The sequence below is a fragment of the Pipistrellus kuhlii genome, unplaced genomic scaffold (genome assembly GCF_014108245.1).
Source record: "Pipistrellus kuhlii isolate mPipKuh1 unplaced genomic scaffold, mPipKuh1.p scaffold_m20_p_11, whole genome shotgun sequence".
NCBI lineage: Eukaryota > Metazoa > Chordata > Mammalia > Chiroptera > Vespertilionidae > Pipistrellus > Pipistrellus kuhlii.
Genome location: NW_023425416.1, coordinates 48,176,093 through 48,197,471, shown reverse-complemented (window position 1 = coordinate 48,197,471; position 21,379 = coordinate 48,176,093). Strand labels below are relative to the sequence as shown.

At 47.1% G+C, this 21,379-nt stretch overlaps 1 protein-coding gene across 10 annotated transcripts in view; it reads right to left on the bottom strand.

The window, feature by feature from the left end:
* Window positions 1-6,487: 6,487 nt before the first annotated feature.
* SACM1L (SAC1 like phosphatidylinositide phosphatase) overlaps window positions 6,488-21,379 on the bottom strand; it is a 37,738-nt gene continuing 22,846 nt past the window's right edge. For 2 of the 10 annotated variants that reach the window (XM_036432063.2, XM_036432065.2), the window contains 11 exons: window positions 21,085-21,171; window positions 20,537-20,605; window positions 19,379-19,458; window positions 16,897-16,995; window positions 14,505-14,643; window positions 12,302-12,371; window positions 12,117-12,189; window positions 11,412-11,505; window positions 11,209-11,301; window positions 10,225-10,282; window positions 6,488-8,121 (listed from right to left, as the gene is read on the bottom strand). In XM_036432063.2, coding sequence (XP_036287956.1) covers window positions 7,985-8,121; window positions 10,225-10,282; window positions 11,209-11,301; window positions 11,412-11,505; window positions 12,117-12,189; window positions 12,302-12,371; window positions 14,505-14,643; window positions 16,897-16,995; window positions 19,379-19,458; window positions 20,537-20,605; window positions 21,085-21,171 — 999 coding nt within the window. In that variant the 3' untranslated portion in view covers window positions 6,488-7,984. Of the gene's footprint in view, window positions 8,122-10,224; window positions 10,283-10,308; window positions 10,990-11,208; window positions 11,302-11,411; window positions 11,506-12,116; window positions 12,190-12,301; window positions 12,372-14,504; window positions 14,644-16,896; window positions 16,996-19,378; window positions 19,459-20,536; window positions 20,606-21,084; window positions 21,172-21,379 lie in introns of those variants that run through there. The other 8 variants (XM_045579497.1, XM_045579496.1, XM_036432064.2 and 5 more) reach the window with 7 other exon arrangements.

Here is a 21,379-nt window from a genome sequence, read left to right as displayed (position 1 = left end):
TGGTGAATACACAGCGCAGGGTCTGGTCCTCACAGCCCGGCCCCCCCCCCCCCCCGGCCCCCCCCCCCCCCCCCCCCCCCCCCCCCCCCCCCCCCCCCCCCCGTCCTCTGTCTGACATTAAACACAGGCCACCCTGCCCAGGCTCAGGCCCAAATGGGTCCCCAGGAGCCTGGAGACCAAGGTCCTAGGCCGGTGGTCGGCAAACTCATTGGTCCACAGAGCCAAATAGCAACAGGACAACGATTGACATTTCTTCGGAGAGCCACATTTTTTAAACTTCTTCTAACGCCACTTCTTCAACATAGACTCGCCCAGGCCGCAGTATTTTGTGGAACAGCCACACTCAAGGGGCCAAAGAGCCGCATGTGGCTCGCGAGCCGCCGTTTGCCGACCACGATCCTAAGTAGACCATCACGTTATTCACAGTAACTGGATTTCAATGGTCTCCACCTGGCTGCCTATTTGAACCAGCTGGAAGCATTTAAAACCCCGATGCCCAGGCCACATCCTGGCACCCGCCAAACCCGAGAAACAGCACCTGTTTGCGAAAGAAGGAACCCTCCTGGTTTGGCTCAGTGGATAGAGCATCAGCCTGCGAACTGAAAGGTCCTGGGTTCGATTCTGGTCCAGGGCCCATGCCCGGGGTGTGGGCTCAATCCTTAGTGGGGGAACTTGCAGGAAGCAGCCGATCCGTGATTCTCTCTCATCCTCGATGTTTCTTCTGTCTCTTCCTCTCTGAAATCAATTTAGAAATGTAGTTTTGAAAAAAGAAAGACGGAAAATGGCCCTGATGCCTGCATAGGTTGTGGTCGGCACACAAAAAAAGAAAAAGTTGTGTTTTTTTAAAAAGAGCCCAGCTGGTGTGGCTCAGTTGGTTGAGCATTGTCCCATGTACCAGGAGGTTGCCAATTTGATTCCCAGTCAGGGAATGTTGCCCAGTGATAAAATCAGTCGGGAGCCGAAATCCATGATTACAGGCTTTATTAGGGGAAAGAGACCCGTCTTGCAAGGGGAGAACAGCAATACATGCAGAGGTGAACATGCCTTTTGAGGGGAGGAATGGGAAGGAACGGGGCCTTAGTGTATGGCACATGCTGACTGGTGGCTTACTGCATGGTCATATAGGGACAAGGGCTTAGGGTATTTGGCAGGTGCTGATTGGTGGTTCAATGTAGAGTCCATATAAGGTGCCTGGTTAGGTACTCAGGTATGTCCAGGCCACAGATTACGTCATACTCCGCCCACCCGTTGGGGGAAGGGAGGATCTTTTGGTAATAGTAAAAAATTGAGAATCATGGCAAGGTCAGGGGGCAAAGGTCCATCTTCCGTAGCTACTTCCTGCTGAGAGGGGGCGTCATCAGGGGCATCTACCTGAGAGCGGTGGCCAGGAGCTGGAAGACCTCCTAATGGGCTTGGCCTGATCACGCCTTTGATTTTGGATTTGGGTCTCCTGGTCTCTGTCATTAAAGACCTGAAAGGTCAGGTTAACGAGGTCTTTTTGAGGCGTTTGTGACCGTATCTATTTTTTTAAGTTTGTGGCGTATGTTGGGGAGTCAAGGTGGTCAGGTCAGTGGGAAAAGAAACCTCAGGTGCCTCTCCGTCTGTGAGGCTGGACACAGAGAACGGGACGTGGACTCAGACTGCGCCCGCAGTCCCTGCGCCTCCCTCAGGGCAGGGAATAGAGGAGGCCATTGAGGAAGGCGGCCTCTGGGCCTGAGGCTGAGTGTTAGATGGAAAGGCTGTTCTGGAGCTCAGGTTCTCCGGATTTGGGCTCTCAGGGACTGGGGAGGAGGCGGCGGCTGCTGGGTAAGGAGGTCTGAAGAGAAAGAGCCGAGGCGTTTTTCGATTTGAGAAAGATCAGAAAGTGAGAAGGAAATGGCCAGCCACCTGGCAGTCCCAGGGCGGGGAGCACAGGGGAAGGCGGGCACAGAGTGCTCAGAGGCCAGAGCGGGCAGCGGATTCTGGGCAGGGTCGTAAGGGGGCGGCGGAAGAGGTGGAGGTGAGCGATCAGCTGGGTCATTAGAGTCAGAAGCCAGAGAAGGGGGCTGAGAGGGTGAAGAGGACTTTGCCAGGAGGATCTGATGGTGGAACACGAGGAGCAAAACGAGGGGTGAGAGTGGGGGGCGGGAGGGAAGAAGAAATCTTGTTCGTAGGGACTTCTGAGGCCTCCCTGTCCGGTGGCAAAAATTATCCAGGTCTTGGAGGATAACGGAATTGAAAGTGCCGTTTTCGGGCCACTGAGAGCCATTGTGGAGTTTCTGTTGTGGCCAGGTAGAGCTGCTTTGGTTTGATGCAGCCAGGAAGGCCAAGGGTGGAGAGTGTGTTTCAAGGGGGTTTGGCTTGAGAGGCGCCATGACGGGAGGGAAGGGCCACCGGGAAGTTGGGGAAGAAACAAGGATCGTCTTCCTTTTCCCTCAGCCAGCCTGGAGAGAGAGAGACAGAGAGACAGAGAAGGTTCCCGGGAGTAGAGCAGATTCCCGGCCGGGCACACCTGCGCTTTTGTAGAACGAGTAGCCAGAGACTCTGAGGCCCCGAGGCCCCTCCCGGTCACAGGGAGCGAGAAAAAATACCGGTGGGAGGGAAGCGACGAGATCCCCACGTGTCCTGGTTCCGCAGGGTTCGAGAAGGTCCGGGGTTGATCAGTCAACTCGGAACCGTACCCCCGAGCAAAGGCAGGAAGTTGGCTGGGTACTGCTTCCCTGAGCAAAGGCAGGAAGTTGGCTGGGTACTGCTTCCCTGAGCAAAGGCAGGAAGTTGGTTGGGTACTGCTTCCCTGAGCAAAGGCAGGAAGTTGGCTCGGTACTGCTTCCCTGAGAAAAGGATCGGCCTCGCTCCGGCTCTCCCCTCCCGGGTTGTGGGCTCCGTCACCACGTGCAAGAGAGAGCCCCATTGATGTTTCTACCTCCCCCTCCCGCTCTCCGAAATCAATTTTAAAAAATAAGGAAAACGTGTCCTACATGTAGGAATATTTACATCGAAATGACCTTTAAAAGTTTGGAAATATTTTTGATATTTCCAATTGTATGGCCACGTCGTTGCCACGGAATAATTTTGCTCAAGAAAGTCCAATCAGTGAAATCCCGTTATTTATAGAATGGGTTCCCAGCAAAGCTGTCTTGAGTTTCAGTTTACTTTTTTACTTTGTTTCTGCAAACTTCATGAAGAGCAGACTATTTCTCGGTAATTCTCTTGAGCCAGTAGTAAGATTCTCTCAAAAAGCTCTTTATTGACTGTTTTCTAGGTACTTTACAAAGGAGATCATTTTGACAATTGTTCCCCCCTCTGCAATGAGCTGGAGAGAAAAAGGGACATTCCATTCCTGGTAACAACTTCATAGTAACCATGGTGATCTGGCCAGATCACCAGTGCCGCAAAGCTATTTATACTAGAAACATAAGAACCCTGTCTTAGTTCTTAAACACACACACACACACACACAAAAAAAAAAAAAACTTTATTGTTCAGAGTATCACCCGTGTCCCTCTTTTTCCTCCCATTGCTCACCTCTGCCCAGTTCCCTCCCCGGCCTTCACCCCCTATTGTCTGTGTCCATAGGTAAAGCATATACTAGTATGACCTTTGGTTAATCTCTCCCCACCCCCTCACCCTTTCCCTGAGATTCGTCGTCTGTTCCATCTTTCCATGCCTTTGATTCTATTTTATTCATCCGTTTATTCATTAGATTTCTTATTCCTTTATTTTTATTTTTAGATTTAATTGTTGACAGATATGCATTTATTGCCATTTTATTCACTTTTTAAAAAAAAATCTTCCTTCTCCTTCTCCTCCTCTTTCTTTACTCTTCTTAAAGAATGTCCTTCAACATTTCATATTTTGAACTATGTTGCCAGTAGTTTGCTTGCTTTCATTTTTTTTTTTTTTTTCATTTATGACCTGTTTCTTTGTCACCGAATTTTGCCTGCCTCCCTGTGTTTGTTTCTGTGTATTGGGTAGAGCTGCTATGGCTCCTGGAATTGGTAGGGTAGCCTTGTGTAGTCGGTGTCCTGTAGGGCCCAGTGGCTGAGCCTCCCCAGTCACCTGAGCTGGGCCCTCTGGGTGTGGCCCTGTGCGGGCCGTGTGCACAGTCTTGTAGTTGAGCCTTGAGTGCTGTGGGCATCTCTGGGAGGAGGTGACCTCCAGGCCAGTTGGCTGTGAGGCCCAGCTGTGACTACAGTGGGAGTGCGGCTGTTCAGGGGACACCCCTATGGAGCAGGACTTGCTTTGGTGGGGCTTTGGTGCTCACTGAGTGTGTCACTGTGGATGTGTAGAGTTGTAATCTGGTGTGGTCTGAAGCTGTCCACCGAGTGTTCTGCCACTGGAGCCTCACGGGAGGTGCAGAGTCAGCCACTGCCTGGGCCCTCTCAGCAGGAACCACAGAGATTAAAGATGCCTTCCAGCTGTATTGGGTTTGGAAGCGCCCAGGAGAGGCCCAGCTGGTGCTAGTGCCAGGTCTTAGGCCCCTTATGGATAGGTTTGAGGCAGCTGCTGCTTGTTGCAAGATTTTAGAAAAATCTGAAGCCTGAGTTAGGACAGGCCATTCATATGGAAAAGCTGCCGCAAACAGCGTGGCTGGAGCTGCAGATTGGATGGGGCGGAGTGAACAGAATTGGCCATATTGATGGAAACAGATATGGCTGCCAGTCAGCCCTGCGGCCAAGGAGGTCCCCGCCCAGAAAAATGACCTGTGTGAGCACTTCCTCCTGGGAGAAAGCCACCCCCCAATTCCTGCCCAGACAACCCAGTTCCTCCCTGCGTGCCCCTGTGTCCCCGGCCCGGAGCTCAGTGTAAGGCCATGAACAGGAGCACCTGGGAACTACAGTAGCCTCCGTGTCACTGAGCCACTGTCCCCTCTGGTTTTTCCGGCCCAAGTTACAGGGACTTTTCTGCTCAGCTCTGGAACCCTGTGCTGGGCGTCAGGTGTGGGCCTGGGATCCCTCGCTTCTCAGGGAAGGCCTCTGCAGCTGAGCTCTCCTCCGGTTAAAACACCCGCACGTGGGTTTTGGGCCAGCCTGTTCTGTGCCGCCTCCATTCCTGTAAGTCGCGATATACTTTCTTCACCAGTTGTAGGACTCCCATTCAGCCAGATTTCAGGCGGGTCTGAATGACAGTTGTTCTGTTTTAGTTGTAATTTTGATGTGGTTGTGGGAGGCAGCGAGTACTGGCAATTAACTATGCCACCATCTTGGTTCTCCCAAGGAATCGGGTGGGCAGTATTTGGTTCTTAGCATTTGTCCTCATAAAGCCCTAACAAATACTAGCATGTCTATAGGTCTTACTGGCTGAGGTTTTAAAGACTCTCCGTACTGGTTGTGGGAGCAGACATCTAAGATGGTGGCCAGAGACCCCTCCCTCCTGGCTGTCACGCCCCCTTGAATCCCTCTCCCCTTGGGCGAGCTGGATGGAGCACCGTGCAGAGTGGTAAGAATGATGGGCATCTCTGAGATGAGGTGTTAAAAGGCTGTGACTTCCATCTTGCTGGCTTGGGTGAACTAAGCTGCCATGTTGGAGAGGCCTATGTGGCAAGAAACATCGTGTTTTAATTATGTATCTTTATTTGTGTAGAGAGAACTCAATTTCTTCTGGCATCAGGGCTCTTAGGCAAGCAGGAGGAGGAAACTCCAAACCCCACCTGTTTAAGCCACTCCCAACCCCCTCCCCGCCATACACACCCTTCGTTTCTCCTCTGACCCCCACACAAAAAGTAAGTTCTGTGCCATCAGGACTGATGAATCTGTATCAAGTGACTCAGGGATATCCCCCCCCCCCCCCCCGACTCCCACCCTGTCACTAAACCCTGAACGGGACAAAGCTTTCATGTTGGAGCTAGAACGAAAGACTCAGAGCACAAACAGATGGCTTGGATAATACACCAAACCTCTCATATAAGTCCCCTGGAAGGGCCCAGGTCCCCAGGCAGGCCCTATTGGGGTATCTCAGGGGAGGGAAGGACACAGGCGGGCGTGGAGGCACGGAATTACTGACGGCCCTCTGCAGGAAGACAGGAAAGGAAGCAGGGCACAGCCACCGCAGAGCCCGCAGGGAGGGGCAGGATGCGGTGCATGGCAGGTGCACATGGTTCGCGGGGGATGTATATCCCAGAGGCCATTGCACAGAACCACCTCCCTCCCCTGTGCGCTGGAGGGTCTCCTCAGCACCAAGTGTTCAATCAGCATCCCCCCGGCTCTCGCTGACCCTGTGGCTGAGAGAGCGTTTTCTAAAACACATGCCACTTCCCAGCTGGAACCTGTGTCTGGAGGTGGGGGGCCAGAGGACTTTTGTACGGACGTTCCACTTCCCTAAATATTTCCCTGGTTTTATCTGAAACTAGGAAATACTTAGAAGGATGAACACAAATAATTGGAAGGTGATCATAACCAGAAAGTAGGATTTCTGGTTCCCTTACATTGTCTAATTTTTCTGTAATGACTGCATTGCTCTGCAAGATTTTAAACATGTAAGACAAGCATAGGAACGACACCAACGGTAGTTAGAAAATATGACATTTTATTTTCACTCAGGATGTACAGTACGTGAATTTGGAAGTGAAATCACTGTAGGGTTGTGCAGTGTAGAGCCTTATGATCGGCCCCCCATTAGTCCACTCGTCGCAAAGCAGCCGCACAGGTCAGCTCTCTGTGCTGTAGGTGAAGTGAGCTCAACGTGAAACACCCAGGAGCATTCGAGTAATAGCGTACAGTAGACATGAACTAAGTTTCAACATTTCATCTTTGGAACAGATTCTGCTTATTTACATGGTAAGAATAGGTAGTTCTAATTACTTTCCCTATTGTGAATTTTAATGACTGATTTTATGCTATAGAAGGTTTGCCAGCTGTTACTTTTCTTTAGTTTCTAAAAGCAGTAACTTACTAATGTTTATAAAAGGTGATGTTGAAAAAGGCGCTTTTAGAGATGTTTAAGGAGAACAAGATTACTACTGAAAAAACTGCACGTTTTCAAGCATAACACACATGGTCGCATATTTAACTGAGCGGCTTTAAGAAGGTGGCAATTGTACTGCCTCACATACTTTCCTACCATTTAAACCTCATAATTATAGTTTCAATATATAGTCCGACTTAGACCTCTGCACAGCCTCTAAAGCATGGTTTTCAGGTTTGTCTTTATACATAAATTAGAGCTGAAGTTGGTCCTTGATTTGAAGAACTGTGCTACCTGGAAGCACTACATCTTATATACACTATTCTACTGATGGCTATCAGAAGCTTTAAAGGGGAAGCACTCCAATAGAGCCTCTCAGAGGCCCGTGTTGCCTGAAGGGTCGGGGAGGAAGCAGCTGAGCAGCCAAGGGCAGTCCTAAAAACAGGTGGCTTTGGACCGTTAGCATAAGAGAGAGACTTTACAATCTTTGATTTCAGTTATACCCTTCAGAAAAGGTGCAGCGTACCTGAACTTCCCATCACACTTAAAGCTGGGCTCCTAAGGCAGCCAGCCCCACGGAGACTCCCCTTCTCTTCCCACCGCGAAGTCAGGGCTGTGTCGTCGAGCTCCTTGATGACTGGAAAAGACACTTTTTGGGCAGAGCAGAGTGAGCGTACATTAAACTTTAAGAAGAGTCCGAAGTTGCGTAGGAAAGTATGCTTGCCAACAGTAGTGCTTCCACAGTGACGATAATGAAACAGCTAGACGAACAGTAACTGTTTCACACAATGAAAGAAGCTAGGTTTTTGATATATATTACTTATCCTCCAATAGTTGATTAAACTGACAATGGACAGATTCCTTCCACCGTGAGCTGAACCCAGGCTATGTTGAATTACAGAACAGCTTCAGATTATAAGCACAGCGTCGGGCAGTAGGATCATCAGGCAGATCACCAACGTAAGTCAGCGCCCCGCACAGCAGACGTGCTCTGGGCAAAGGGCTTCCGAAGACCTCGGCTCCTGTGGAAAGCGGGTCAGTAGAGACTCCAGTTCTGCAGAATGGAGTCTTCCAGGCCGAGCCGCTTTCCACAGACACAAACTCAGTCTATCTTTTCTTTCTGGACCAATCTGGGAGCGTCGACAAAATCTTTGCCGTTGTACAGAATAATAAAAAAGGTTCCAACGCTTGCAACTCCCCAGAAGAGAACATAGGCCAGTGTTTCTGTCCACGTGTCACCTGTTGATAGAAAAAAGAAAAAAAAAGAGTTGATAAGTAAAAGTCATTTACTGAGACCAGAGGCAACTTTCAGCCATTCAGCACATCTTGACTTTAAAGGTTTACAAAATACAGAACCTCTCCCCTGAGCGTTAGGCCGGGAACTGGCGTCTGCCTGGGCGGTATTGCGCTCTTGCTCTGGGCAGCTTGGTAGCTGCTTCTCAGCCCTGCAGCTCATGAAGGCCAGGGCCAGGCCGGGCAAGCTGGACTTCGCTGCAGTCCCTGAGGAGTGGGCCTCGTGTGCCCTGTCCGTGAGATCGCACTGGCCTCCTTGCTGGAGAGAAGCAGGCGGGGCTCACTCCTGAGGGCTGTCGGACAGCATGCTAATGGGGTCCTAGTCTCTGGGACTGGAAATCAGACACCACTGCATGTAAACACCACAGGCTCATTACTTTATAGCAGGCGACTGACATGTTACCTTCCACAGCACTCAGTCTCTTTCTACTTAAAAACGTAACATCTGTGTGATTGCTCATCTTCACAGCTCTTGAGTCTCAAAACTCTTCCTGAGCAAAGGAGAAAGGCTGCTCCTCACAAGCCCCCTGCCTGCCCCCCCGCCCCCCTGCTCCCCATTCCCCAGAGCAGCCGTCCCAGGTACCTAGGCCATGCCCGGCCCTGGCTCTCCTGCCTCTCCGGGGGGCTCTACAGGGAAATGCAAGTCCACAGTCAGAAAAAAAAAAAAAAATCATCAAAACAGCACAACTAAAAACTGGAGGGGCTCCCAGGAAGTGGCATCAGGCGGTGCTTGTGAGAAAGCAGTCAGAGGATTTGGGGGTAAACAGCCTGCAGGCCTGAGGGACCAGGAAGCACAGGCTGGCTAGCCCCCTTCTGCCTACACCTGATGCAGGACCCGTTGTGCCCTCCGGCCCTGGGCCTGTTGTTACACTGTGAGCTACAATGCACAACAGAGATCACAGGTAGCTTGCAAAATATAAACTATTGATTATCTGGCTCCTGACAGAAACAAAACTGCCACGTAAACTCAGCAAAAAGCAAAAGCCCTGTGCTAGAACCACCAGAGGCCGCCTCCTTCCCCACAGTGGCTGCCAATGCTGAGCCCCAGGGGTGCGGAGGAGGGGGTGGCTCCCCTCCAGGAGCGGCAGAACCTGTGTGTGGGGGGAAACAGGAGTCCTTCATTCAGCAAACTGAGCTGCAGACTTCCTGTGCCCTGGATGCAGGCAAGACCATCTCTGTCCTCAGGAAGGAGCTGATCTAGTGAGAAAGGGGTGTGCAGAGCAGGACCACCGAGACACACACACCAGGCCTGTTGGGGACAACGAAGAGGCACACCCAGAGAAGAAAGCCTAGTGCTTAGGAAGTTAAAAGGGGGGGCTTACATTGCTCTGGGAACCAGAGGAGAGGGTGCCTAGGGGGAGAACCAGGGGACACTGAGGGCGGCATCTGAACAGAGTCCAGGCTGAGAAATGTTAGCCCAGGAATTCCGGGTGGGGGTGGAGCCCAGAGGCTGACCTCAGTACAAGAGCACAATTCAGCCCCGGCAGACGCCAATTTCCAGGGGCAGAAGAGTACTTAATGGAGACACACGAGTCTTAGGTGCCTAGTAACTTAGTAACAAAATATTGAGAGAAAAAAGAAAACCAGTGAAGACCATGCCAGCTCAATCCATAGGCAATTTTGCTCTCAATCTATTAAAATTTAATAAGTACTATATTAACCAGTACTTTAATAAGTAGTATATTAATCATCCAATAGGTGATTAGAATACTTTGTAGTCTTTAAAAATAAAGAACATGGAAAATGTTTATGTTGTTCAGTGGAAAAAACAAATCTTTAAAAAATGCATATTTCACTTTTGAAAAAATAATCACACTTATAAAGATTAAAACATCAAAATATTAAGAGAAGTTTGCTTATCTGTAGAAGGCAGGATGATAATTGGAAAAAAAAAACATTTATGAAGCTATCTTATCTGCTCACTCTACTCACTGAATTTATTTGGGGAACATCAAGTGTTGGGTAGACTCTAAAACTCAAGATGCTGTACAAGGGAAGTTCAACATTCTAAACAACGAGTGTAAGATGGTGAAATAGGAGCAGACTTACCAGCCATGAGGAGGCAGATAATGCACATTGAAAAGGCCACAACCATGATAATAGGCAACTGGGAGAGAGAACAGAGACAGAAAACATCAGTAAGAATGCTCGCTAGTGGTTGCACGATAGTTTGCTTCCCCTGAAAAAGAATAAATCGTCCGCCATCTGATGCACAAATATCTATTTTCAAAACACAGGCGTTAGTCACAGCTGCCTAGACCTTCAGATGGTTAAGAAATCAAACGTGAGAAGCGTGACTTTGCTCCAAACCAAGTCCCACATGCCCAGATGTGAGCCCAAGACCCCAGGCCCCTTCCTTCCAGGGCTCTGCCCGCTGGAATGGGACCCGAGTGGCTCCTGCCAGTCTGGCGGAAGGAGAGAAGTACGGGAACCGCATAGGCACACCTTGTTCTATTGGACCCCTGACTGCGCTTTGCCATTATTTTTTTACAAAGTGAAGGTTTGTGGCAACTCTGTGTCAAGCAAGCCCACCAGGGCCATTTTCCTACAGGCTCAGATGAGGGTTAGCATTTTTTAGCAATAAAGTGTTTTTGATTAAGATATGTACAGAGCTTGTTTTAGACATGATGCTATTGCCCACTTCACAGACCACGGCAGAGTGCCCTCTGTCACATGCGCTGGGAAGCCAGAATTCCCGTGACTCACTGCGTGGAGCTGACCCCGCACTATCTCTGAGGTACAGGCCTGTACTTTGCCTTCTGAGACACGAGGTTGCCTCCAACAATCCCTGCACGTAAGGGGCGTGGAGTCCTCCTGAAATGAGAAGCCTTTTACGTCCCCCTGGCTGTGGTTCTTGCATTAAAAGGATGTGCAAGACGGAGTGAAATGTGAAAGAAAAATGCTCCCAACTACACTCCTAGGGGAAACAGGAGCATTTGTATTCCGCGCAGAATACATAATCAAGGGGAGTTGGCACCATCTATACCCTCAGATATAATGCTTTTAACACTTGAATAAATGAAGGTTTCTTACAGCCAGAAATTTCAAATCCCGTGGGACACTTAGAGGACTGTGAGATTCTAATTCGTCCACCGAGTAGTTCCCCAGAAACAAGTCTATGGCGTCCTAGAACAGAAAGAAAACTGTTAGCTCCCCAGGTAGGTGTGGGCACATTCCTAAGGAATAGCACAAAGGTGCAGCCAACGGCCAACAACCAGCAGCAAATACAAACTCACTTGTCTGAATCCATCAGAAAAGTTGTTCTTGTAATACCGAATCAGTGAGTTCCAGCCGTCCTTTACAAGTCCCAGCTGAGTTCTCTTCCCAGTTCTGGTTGAAAGGTCAATTTTGCGTTATATATTTCCATGTTTAATTCCCACAGTTTCACAGTGTGAGAAAAAGTGACCAGTAAGTGTGTGTTACGGAGAAAAGGGAGTCAAAACCATTTTAAAAATCAACTCTGAACCTATAAGCGAGATACCTTACAAATGACTAGTAGTGGGGTCCAAGAAATATGTACTCTCCCTCTAAAACACAGCACAAAGAGGGAAAGCATTCAGTTCCTGGTACAAAGACCAGGCTAAGTGGTATGAAACGGCAGAAAGGCCCATCCATATCCGTGACAAATTCAGTGGTCCCACCTCTCGCTATCAGCGTGGTCCCAGGAGCAGTCAGAATCCGGGTGCTTTCTTAGAGGTGCAGAATCTCAGGCCCACCCTAACTGCTGGCCTAACCAGGGACTCGGGCCCAGTACATCTGAGAACTGAAGAGCTGCTGTTCTCAACCCTCGCTGTGCATGTGAGTCACCCAGGGAGGCAGGGCCCACGAGCTAGCCTGGGCCTCACCTGACCTGACCAGTCTAATGGGGCCTGAGTGCTGCTGTCCGCTCTTACTGCTGCTGTGAACGCCGCATCGAATGTTACTGAGAAAGCAGGGCTTGCCTGGTAAAGTCGGTCTTCAAGGCACCGGTTCCTGCATACTGTTTGGCACAAGCATTTGCGTTGTCAGCCCAGGCTGTGAAAAAAGTAAAAAGCAGCTGATGATGAGAGCGACAACCAGAATTCTAAATCTAAAATATTTATTTCCAAATTTGAGTAACTTTGCCTCTATTAAAGAAAATACCTACCATTTTTGTAAATCTTCTCAAATTCATCTTGTTCTTCAAGCTTTTGTCCCACATGCAAAACACCTAGTCTCTGAAATAAGAAGGACCCCATGTTTACATCTACTAGATTTCAGCACCGAGGATTTAAAAGGAAAAGCAGACTGTCCTGCCCTAGCTGGTTTGGCTCAGCAGATAAGAGTGTTGGCCTGCGGACTGACGGGTCCCAGATTCCCCAGCCCTTGTGGAGGTGCATGCAGGAGGCAACCAATCATGTTTTTCTCAGTCTCTCCCTCTCCCCTCCCCTCTCTCTTAAAATCAATGGAAAAATATCTTTGGGTGAGGATTATCTAAAAAAGGGGGCAAGAAACAGCAGACCATCCTCAAGTCACTTCATGTGGTTCCTGTGCCGGCTGCAGGCAGGAGGTGTGCTCCCAATGGACCCAGGCCCTCTGCCCAGCCAGGGGGCAAAGCCCCTCGGCGGGCTCCCCGCAGCCCCAGCACCAAGGGAACAAGCAGGGCTGTCTGTACTTGGGGAGGAGCAGAGGGAGAGGAGAGAGTGAAAGCTCCTGTGAGATTCTGCCATCGCTTCTCCTTCCACTGCCTTTACCCCTCTGCCCTCCCCACACTTCACCATCTTCAGACCTCCTCACCCCAAACTTACCCTAACCAGCAAGCACTGGATGAACTCTACCCGCCCACAAACCGCACACCTGTGCAGCCTTTCACATAGCTCAGGCATTCCTGGCCATCCCGAGTTCCCCGTGGCTCCCTTTGGGCTCACTGGCCACTGATTAGAAAGCCCTGCCTCAGACACAGCACCGGCGTGCCCTCACTGGAAGTGGGAAGAGGCATCCCTGGCGCCTCTGCCCCAGCCGGCACTGAGACGCCAGAGAGGTTCCTGCCCAGAGCGTCTAAAATGGGGCAGGTCTATCCCACCATAGTCGGCACTGGAACAGTTCACTGCAGCTTACAGAACCCGTTAAGTAGGTTTTTGTTCATCAGCCTTGGAAACACCATTCCTAATGTTCCGCTACTGAAAAATACTCTGAAGTCAACCCAACAGACCGACAAGCACCCGATTCAACAGGAAACGAGAACCTCTAACGGGGAGTCCACGCCCTGGCACACGCTCCTTCAGGGTTTGGGGACAGTTTATCGGGGGGGGGGGGGGGGGGGGGGAGATTCTCTACTGCCACCATTCCTCCCTGGGTGCCACACAACCGCAGGAACAAAGTTGAATGCTTCCTCATTATTTCAGCAGGAAACCACTTGAGATGCATTTTGTTTGCCCCTCACAACAAATGCCAATGTGATCTAGAAAGTTGGATGCTACACGTTTTTAAGTCCAAACATAAATAGAAGAAAATATTCACATCTATTTTCCAGAACAGCATGATCTTAATGATGAAGCAAGGCTGTGTGAGAGCAATTTACCTGGGAGTCAATATCCTTGAAACAACTTGGAGTTAATACTGTGTACTATTAAAATAGAAAAAAAAAGTTTGAAGTGAAAATATCTAATGCTGGCAAGAGTTCCATAAAATGGATCACTTACTGCTGGCTAATGTCAGTGTAAGTGATCCAAATGGCATAATCATTTTGAAAAGTAATATATATATATTATTCCCTTTAACCCAGTAATGGAACTTCCAGGAATTAACCCAAAGAAAATAATCTAAGTAACAATAATATATGCAGATATCCTATCTACAGTGTTATTTATAAGCCAACAATGTAGCAATCTAAATGACTTAGAAAATGATAATACAACTGAATGCAACCCTTAAAAATTATTACACATATGATGCTAGAGGAAAAGGCAAGAGTGAAACTTGCACATGCACATACCGACCATGGGAAATGCACAGCCAGAGATGGCAAGACACAAAAACATGAGCTGGGTTAGGATGAGGGCAACATGAATGTTTTTTGTTACTGACTTTTTAAGGTGAGTATAATTTTTTGCTATACTGTTTAATAAGAGAAGAGAAGGCCCTAGCAGGTTTGGCTCAGTGGATAGAGCCTTGGCCTGTGGACTGAAGGGTCCCGGGTTCAATTCCAATCAAAGGCACATGCCCAAGTTGTGGGCTCCAGCGTAAGTAGGGGACATGCAGGAGGCAGCCGATCAATGATTCTCTCTCATCACGGCCCTTTCTCTCTCCTCTCCCTTCCTCTCTGAAATCAAAGACACATACATTAAAAAAAGAAAGAAAAGCATCTGCACCTGCAGCTGGGCCTGAAGCGAGCGCCGAGCTAACAGACTCTGGATCACGTTGGTTCTATCCAGGCAGTCCATGCAGTTGCTGCGGAACACGCCCTCCTGGTTCGTCACCACCTTGCCAGTAGAGTCCACTAGAAAATAACTAAAGCATATTTGTATAAACACTCTCATAAAAGTCAGTTAAATCTAAGGACATACCGCTTATTACATAGGACTCTGATCAGTAACATTATTAGAACCAGTAAATTGAAATGTCAGACAGGAAATGCATGATCCAGGGATAATTGGTTACCACAGACCAGGAAGCCATTTGAAGGCTGAGGCTAGTGAACTCCCCAGCCAAACAATAACTATAGCATCACAAGTCGCTTCACCTACAGTGGTCGGCAAACCGCGGCTCGCGAGCCACATTTGGCTCTTTGGCCCCTTGAGTGTGGCTCTTCCACAAAATACCATGGCCTGGGCAAGTCTGTTTTGAAGAAGTGGCGTTAGAAGTTTAAGTTTAAAAAATTTGGCTCTCAAAAGAAACTTCAATCGTACTGTTGATATTTGGCTCTATGGACTAATGAGTTTGCCGACCTCTGACCTAAGCAAGAGCTGTGAGGAAGCTCAGCTGGAGATTATAAAGGTTGCCATGGCATCAACCATGCTTCCCTAAGGCCAGAGGAGGCTTCCCCTGACATAATCATCCCCCCTCCGTTCCATGTGTCAGGATGTCTGAAAGCACGAGCCCTGTGCTATCCATGTCAGGATTCCCTGAGCTGTTTGTTCAAAGTGAAGATGGCTGGCCTTGGGGTTAAAAGAACTGAGAATTTTTAAAGCAAGGGTTGGGTGTTGTGCATTAAAAACATTTTTAAATCCTTTCTTAAAACAAATAATACAACATTTATAAGGTGTAATGGGGTATTATTTGAAGAATCAGCCTCCCTTTCTCCCATTAACCACCGGATGTCTGCACTGGAGCCAACCTGGTCTCCAGTCCTGAGTCTCCTGCATTGTTAACAATCTGTTCAGAGAATCCGACACACACAACTCTGACAGCAAGCAACTTATTTGTTAGCCTTCAGCATCTGACTGTGACTTTACATGATCAACCTAATCTCTCCAAGCCTAAATTTTTTCATCTACAAAATGGAGGTGACAGCACCACCCTGGGCTGCTTGAAGGTGTGAGTGAGATAATGCAGAAAGCACACAGAGGTCAAAGTGCTTGGCAGACTGCATGGAACAGCATGCGATGAGTACTGGATAATACTAATTAAGGCAGACAGAATGGTCTCCATTCCTTCTGCTGGCTTTAAAATAAGTAAAGACTGGCATATGCACAGAGTACAGTAAACCTGTGGACAACACAGTAAATAACACGGTAAACACCCACACACAAAAATGCCATGAGGATATTCAGACCCTTTAATCCATTAATTTCTACTCTCAAGAATTTGTTTTAGGTAATAATTTAACAGAAGTAACAGTATAGCCAAAACCGGTTTGGCTTAGTGGATAGAGTGTCAGTCTGTGGACTCAAAGGTCCCAGGTTCCATCTTCGGTGGGGGGTGTGCAGGAGGCAGCTGGTCGATGTATCTTTCTCATCGATGTTTCTAACTGTCTATCCCTCTCCCTTCCTCTCTGTGAAAAATCAATAAAATATGTATTTTTTTAAAAAGTTAACAATATACACACTCAGAGTGATTCAATGCAACACACCTTTTATGGCAGGAAGAGAAAATGAAACAAACCAAATACTTAACCAAGGAAAGCATTTAACTGAAACTGTACCGTGACACAGGGAACACAGAATGCCATTAAACACCGTCCTTGCAAGGACTAGAAAGGCTAATGACACAAATCTGTAACGGAATGTTTAGTGAAAACAACTGAATATTAAACAGTATAAACTTCAATTATGTAAAAAATTATAAATGTGTGAAAGATAATTCATAAAAACAAAAATACCGTTATGGGTCATTCTTAAGAATTTAAAAAATATTTCTAAATTATAAAGTCTCATCTTTTCAATATAAAAAAGACTAGCCCAGTTGGTATGGCTCAGTGGTTGAGCATTCACCTGTGAACCAGAAGGTCACAGTTCGATTCCTGGTCAGGGCAATGCCTGGATTGCAGGCTCTATCCTCAGTGTGGGGAGTGCAGAAGGCAGCCAATCAATGATTCTTTCTCATCATTGATATTTTTATCTCTCTCTCCCCCTCCCATCCTCTCTTAAATCAATAAAAAATATTAAAAACAACAACAAGAAAATTCTAAAAATAATGGAAGTATGGAGAAGTACTGTCAACCCAGGGAAGTGCATTTGTAAGTTTGCTAGACAATGAATAAATGTGATTAATATCTACACAGACCCCTTCCCACGACCTCCACAGGGAAATCAGATAGCTTACCTTAATTCATCCTGCATTTCTGCTACCCGATCCAATAAAATACTTAGTCGATCCCATCTCATATTTTTACATTCCTTATGGAAGTCAAAGGCAATGTATCTACCAAAACAAAAGATATTCAAAACTGACCAAAGGTTATTCACTTTCCCTCTAACAACACCACCTTTCTAGCCGACTGTCCTCACAGTGTTTCCCAAAGTGTGGTATGCATACCCCCAGGGGTACGGGAAGAGTTTGGTGGGGGTACGCGTTGCACTGGAGTTTGGTGGGGATATGCACTGCACCGTGCTTAGCTGCGCCTAATTCTACGTTCTCATGAGTACAAGGGGTACACAGCGTTATGGAAATTATAGAAGGGGTACCCATATGTCAGAAGTTTGGGAAACACTGCATCTACATCACAGCTATCCTGGGACAGCTATCCTGGGACAGCATGCCCCTTCCCTCAGGTTTACACTGTGCTACACCCACCTCCTCTAGCTCGTAACCTACAGAGGGAAAACGCACCCACTCCTCCTTCGCATGCTCCTCTTGAGGCCTCAGAGAGCAGAGCAGCCTGGCTCAGCGTGGGAGGAGTGAGCAAAGGTGCAGCAGCCAGGTGTGCAACAGAAGGAGCCCTCTCCGACTGAGTATCTGGCACACGTTTACTCTTCACCCCCACGGGCAGAGGAGAGGGTCCCACTGCATTGTTTTCCAAAGTGATTCAAATGTTCACAACGGTTAGGTGGTGGTGTGTACCAGGGAAGAACGGGCAGAATGGCCTCCACTCTGGTCAGTTACTGACCATACTAGCAATAAATTTCCCTTTGCCAATATCTATGCATCACACACACGGTAGATAAAATTTTCCTGTTCGTTACTCTGATGGACTGTATTCAGTTACCAGATACTTAAGAGACACACATCTTTTCAGTGTTATCAGTGAAGGCAGCCTATCAGAGCTGAAAAATGCCCCTCGAGAGGGGAAAATCATGAACCAATTCCTGACGGTTAAGGGGGGAAGAGTGGACAGAGGACCTAGCACCACGGACACGAAGATCCTCACATGTCTCATTTTGCCTAACTTCCCTCTCAGGCTCAAGCTGAGCCCCAGGGTAGGACTGGAAGGACACTGCACTCATTGCAGAGTACAATTCAGAGGAGGTGCCTGCTCTCAGTGACACCTCTGGCCTGAGAAACTGACGGGCCTCCCAGACTGTGGGCTTGTTGTAAGCAGGTCAAGAAAGGGTCTCCTATCACTTCTGTAATTGCAGGTGAAAATTTAGAAACAAAACTAGAAATAAGTATGAAAATAGAGGCTAACCAATTGAGAGGTTTAACACTGGGAAGATGGAAGTGAGGGAAGCATTTTCAGTGACAGCTCCAATAAAAGTGACACTGTGACAGTTATTTTTGGAGTGCTCTGACCAGAAGGAATAGCTCTAGACTTGTTCAAAGAATGTAAGAATGTAAGTAGTTCAGTGGCACCTAGATCACATATCTTCTAAGGAGTTACATCGTTTTATTTTGATAATATAACAGAAAATATAATAATTTTAAGTATATTAGTTTACCGCTGAACTCCAAATAACCCAGCACTATTTCTTCGGAAGGTTTTCTGCATGTCTGTGACTCCTTCCTACCAGAGCACAGCCCCCCTCCTGCCACGGAAAGCCCAGATGGGCTGACTCATTACCCTGCACCTCTCCACAGGCGACCGCTGATCTCGGAAAAGCTCTCTGTTGACAAGGCTACACAGAGGTTGCAACTGCTGGTGGTGAATTACAGGAGAGGCCCGCTGCTGCTCAGACAAGGCCACCATGCCGGAGTGAAGTGCTCCAGCTCATGAGGGGGCTGTGACCACAGAGACCTCACGAAGCTATCACGAGGAAATGTAATTCATGGTCTAATGACCATAGTGATGCAGAGCTTCTCTAGAAGGGGATCTTAATCAGGGACTCAATTTTTGCAAAGTTCAAATTAAACTCAACTGCTAAGAAGTTCTTCTGCAATTATGCCAGAAATTATGCCAGAAATTTTCAAGCCAACAAAATCATGACCCAACCGGACTGGGGCACCGGTAGGGTTCCTTGGCCTGGCCTGAGAGCATCAGGCCAGAACTGGCTCTCGACATCCCGAGGGGTCCCTGATTGCCAGAGGGCGCAGGCCAGGCCATGGGACCCCATCTTTCAACATTGAAAAGATGTGTGTCTCTTAAGTATCTGATAACGATTGGGGTCAGGGAGGGACCATGGGAGGGCTCCAGGGTGTGTCTGGCCCATCTCACCCAGTCCTGATCTGTCGGACCCCAGCAGAAAGCTAACCTTACCGATTGGAGCATCTGCCCCCTGGTGGTCAGTGTGCATCACAGTGACTGGTTGAATGGTCAGGCACTTAACATACTAGGCTTTTATTATACAGGATGTGTGATCTATATACCCGTGTATATGTGCAAGTAAACATCTAGTCCAAAAAGACCTGCAACAAATTTATAGTGAGGTACCTGATCATTCCATTTCCCAAGGAGGACACCATTGTTGCAAATGCCTGTTCAAGTGGCTTCTCTGAGCCCTTCTGGTTAACCTGTAAAAAATTTAAAAACACTATAGCTTTAAATTTATTTTAAAAAAGAGAGTGATGTCTGGCCAGCTAGCTTAGTTGGCTAGAGCATTGTCCCAAAGTTGCAGATTTGATCCCAGTCAGGACCCATACAAGAACCAACCAATGAATGCATAAATAAGTGGAACAACAAATCAACTTTTTTTTTTCTCTCTTCCCTCTCTCTCAAATCAATAAATACAAATATAATTTTTTTAAAAAGGAGAGAGTGACAGCAAAATGGAGGACCAGGAAGCTCTAAGCTCTTGTTCCCTATACCAGAAGCTGTCTGAACCAACTTTTTAGGAGCTCTGGAAAACAAAGGTTTACAGCAATCAAGAAAACGTCCAATCAAGAAAAAAACCACTCCTAGGTATATAGCTAAAGGAATTGAGAGCAGGAATTCTTACACCCCTGTTCAAAACAATCCAATGTCCATCAATGAATAAATGGATAAACAAGCTGTGGTACACACATACAATGAAGGAATGAAATTCTGATACATGCTGACATGAGTGGACCTTAACAAATTTATGGTAGGTGAAATAAGCAAGACACAAAGGAACAAGTATTATCTGAACAGGCAACTTTATAAATATAAGAAAGTAGATCAGAGTTACTTGGGCTGAAGGGAGACAGATAATAAGAAGCTAAGTTTAGCCGAGACCGGTTTGGCTCAATGGATAGAGCGTCGGCTTGGGGACTGAAGGGTCCCGGGTTCGATTCCGGTCAAGGGCATGTGCCTTGGTTGCGGGCATATCCCCAGTGGGGGGTGTGCAAGAAGCAGCTGATCGATGACTCTCTCTCATCGACGTTTCCAGCTCTCTATCTCTCTCCCTTCCTCTCCATACAAAATCAATAAAATATATTTAAAAAAAAAAAGAAGCTAAGTTTAATGGACACTGAGTTTGTTTGGTATAAGGAAAAGTTGGAAATGATCAGTAGTGATGGCTGCACAACATGCTTAATGTCACTAAAATGCACAATTAAAAATGGTGATGAATTTTATGTTAGGTTAAAAAAAAGTTTGTTCTGCTCCCCTAGAAACAAGTAAGAAACATACCAGATTGAGTATGACTTGTTTTCCATAAATAATTAATTGTGAATCAAAATGCCTTTGGAAACCATCCATCTAGAGAAGAAAAGAAGAGTTATTCCGTTTACTAGAGGACACTATAAGAATACTTATAAGGTGATGTAAAGTATCTCCTTAAATATCCTCTATAGAAAAATGTCTTTTAGATATTCTAAGTACCAAGTAGTCAATAGCAATTATAAGCCCCTCTACTCCAAGATGCAATATTGCTACTTTAATGTCGAGCACAGAATCAAATAGAACACACTAAATACTCTAAATACCACATAGTTGCAGTTCTTACTGAAATCTCTAAAATCTAAATTTGTGATAGCATTCAACTGTAGCTTATTCTTCTGTATTTCCAACATGCCACCTATACACTTTGGTTTAGGTTCACTATGTGCCAGGACCAAGGAGAAAGACCTCAAAGATGCTGGATTCTGCCTTACGAGGAATAAATATGTGCTCTTTATATAAATTAAAATGCTAATAAGCTATTTTTAGCCAGTAAGGAAAGCATGGAAGATACATACATGATTTGCTACTTTGTTGATCTGTGGCCGTGGTTTGTACTTGAGGTTTGGTCTTTGAGACCAGAAAACTGGTATTGATCCTCGAGTCTAAAAGAAAAGAGAAATGTGAAAAGAAAAAAGAAAAAACAATAACAAAACATACACGCAAACTTGTTTCTCTCAGCTTACATGCTGTCAGGGTTTATACATATCAAACACTACAAAGGAAAAATATATATACAACCTACCAACTATGAAAGAAGTCCATGTGTGCCTGCTCCTAACCTAAAATTCATATGTTGTGGGAATACATCTG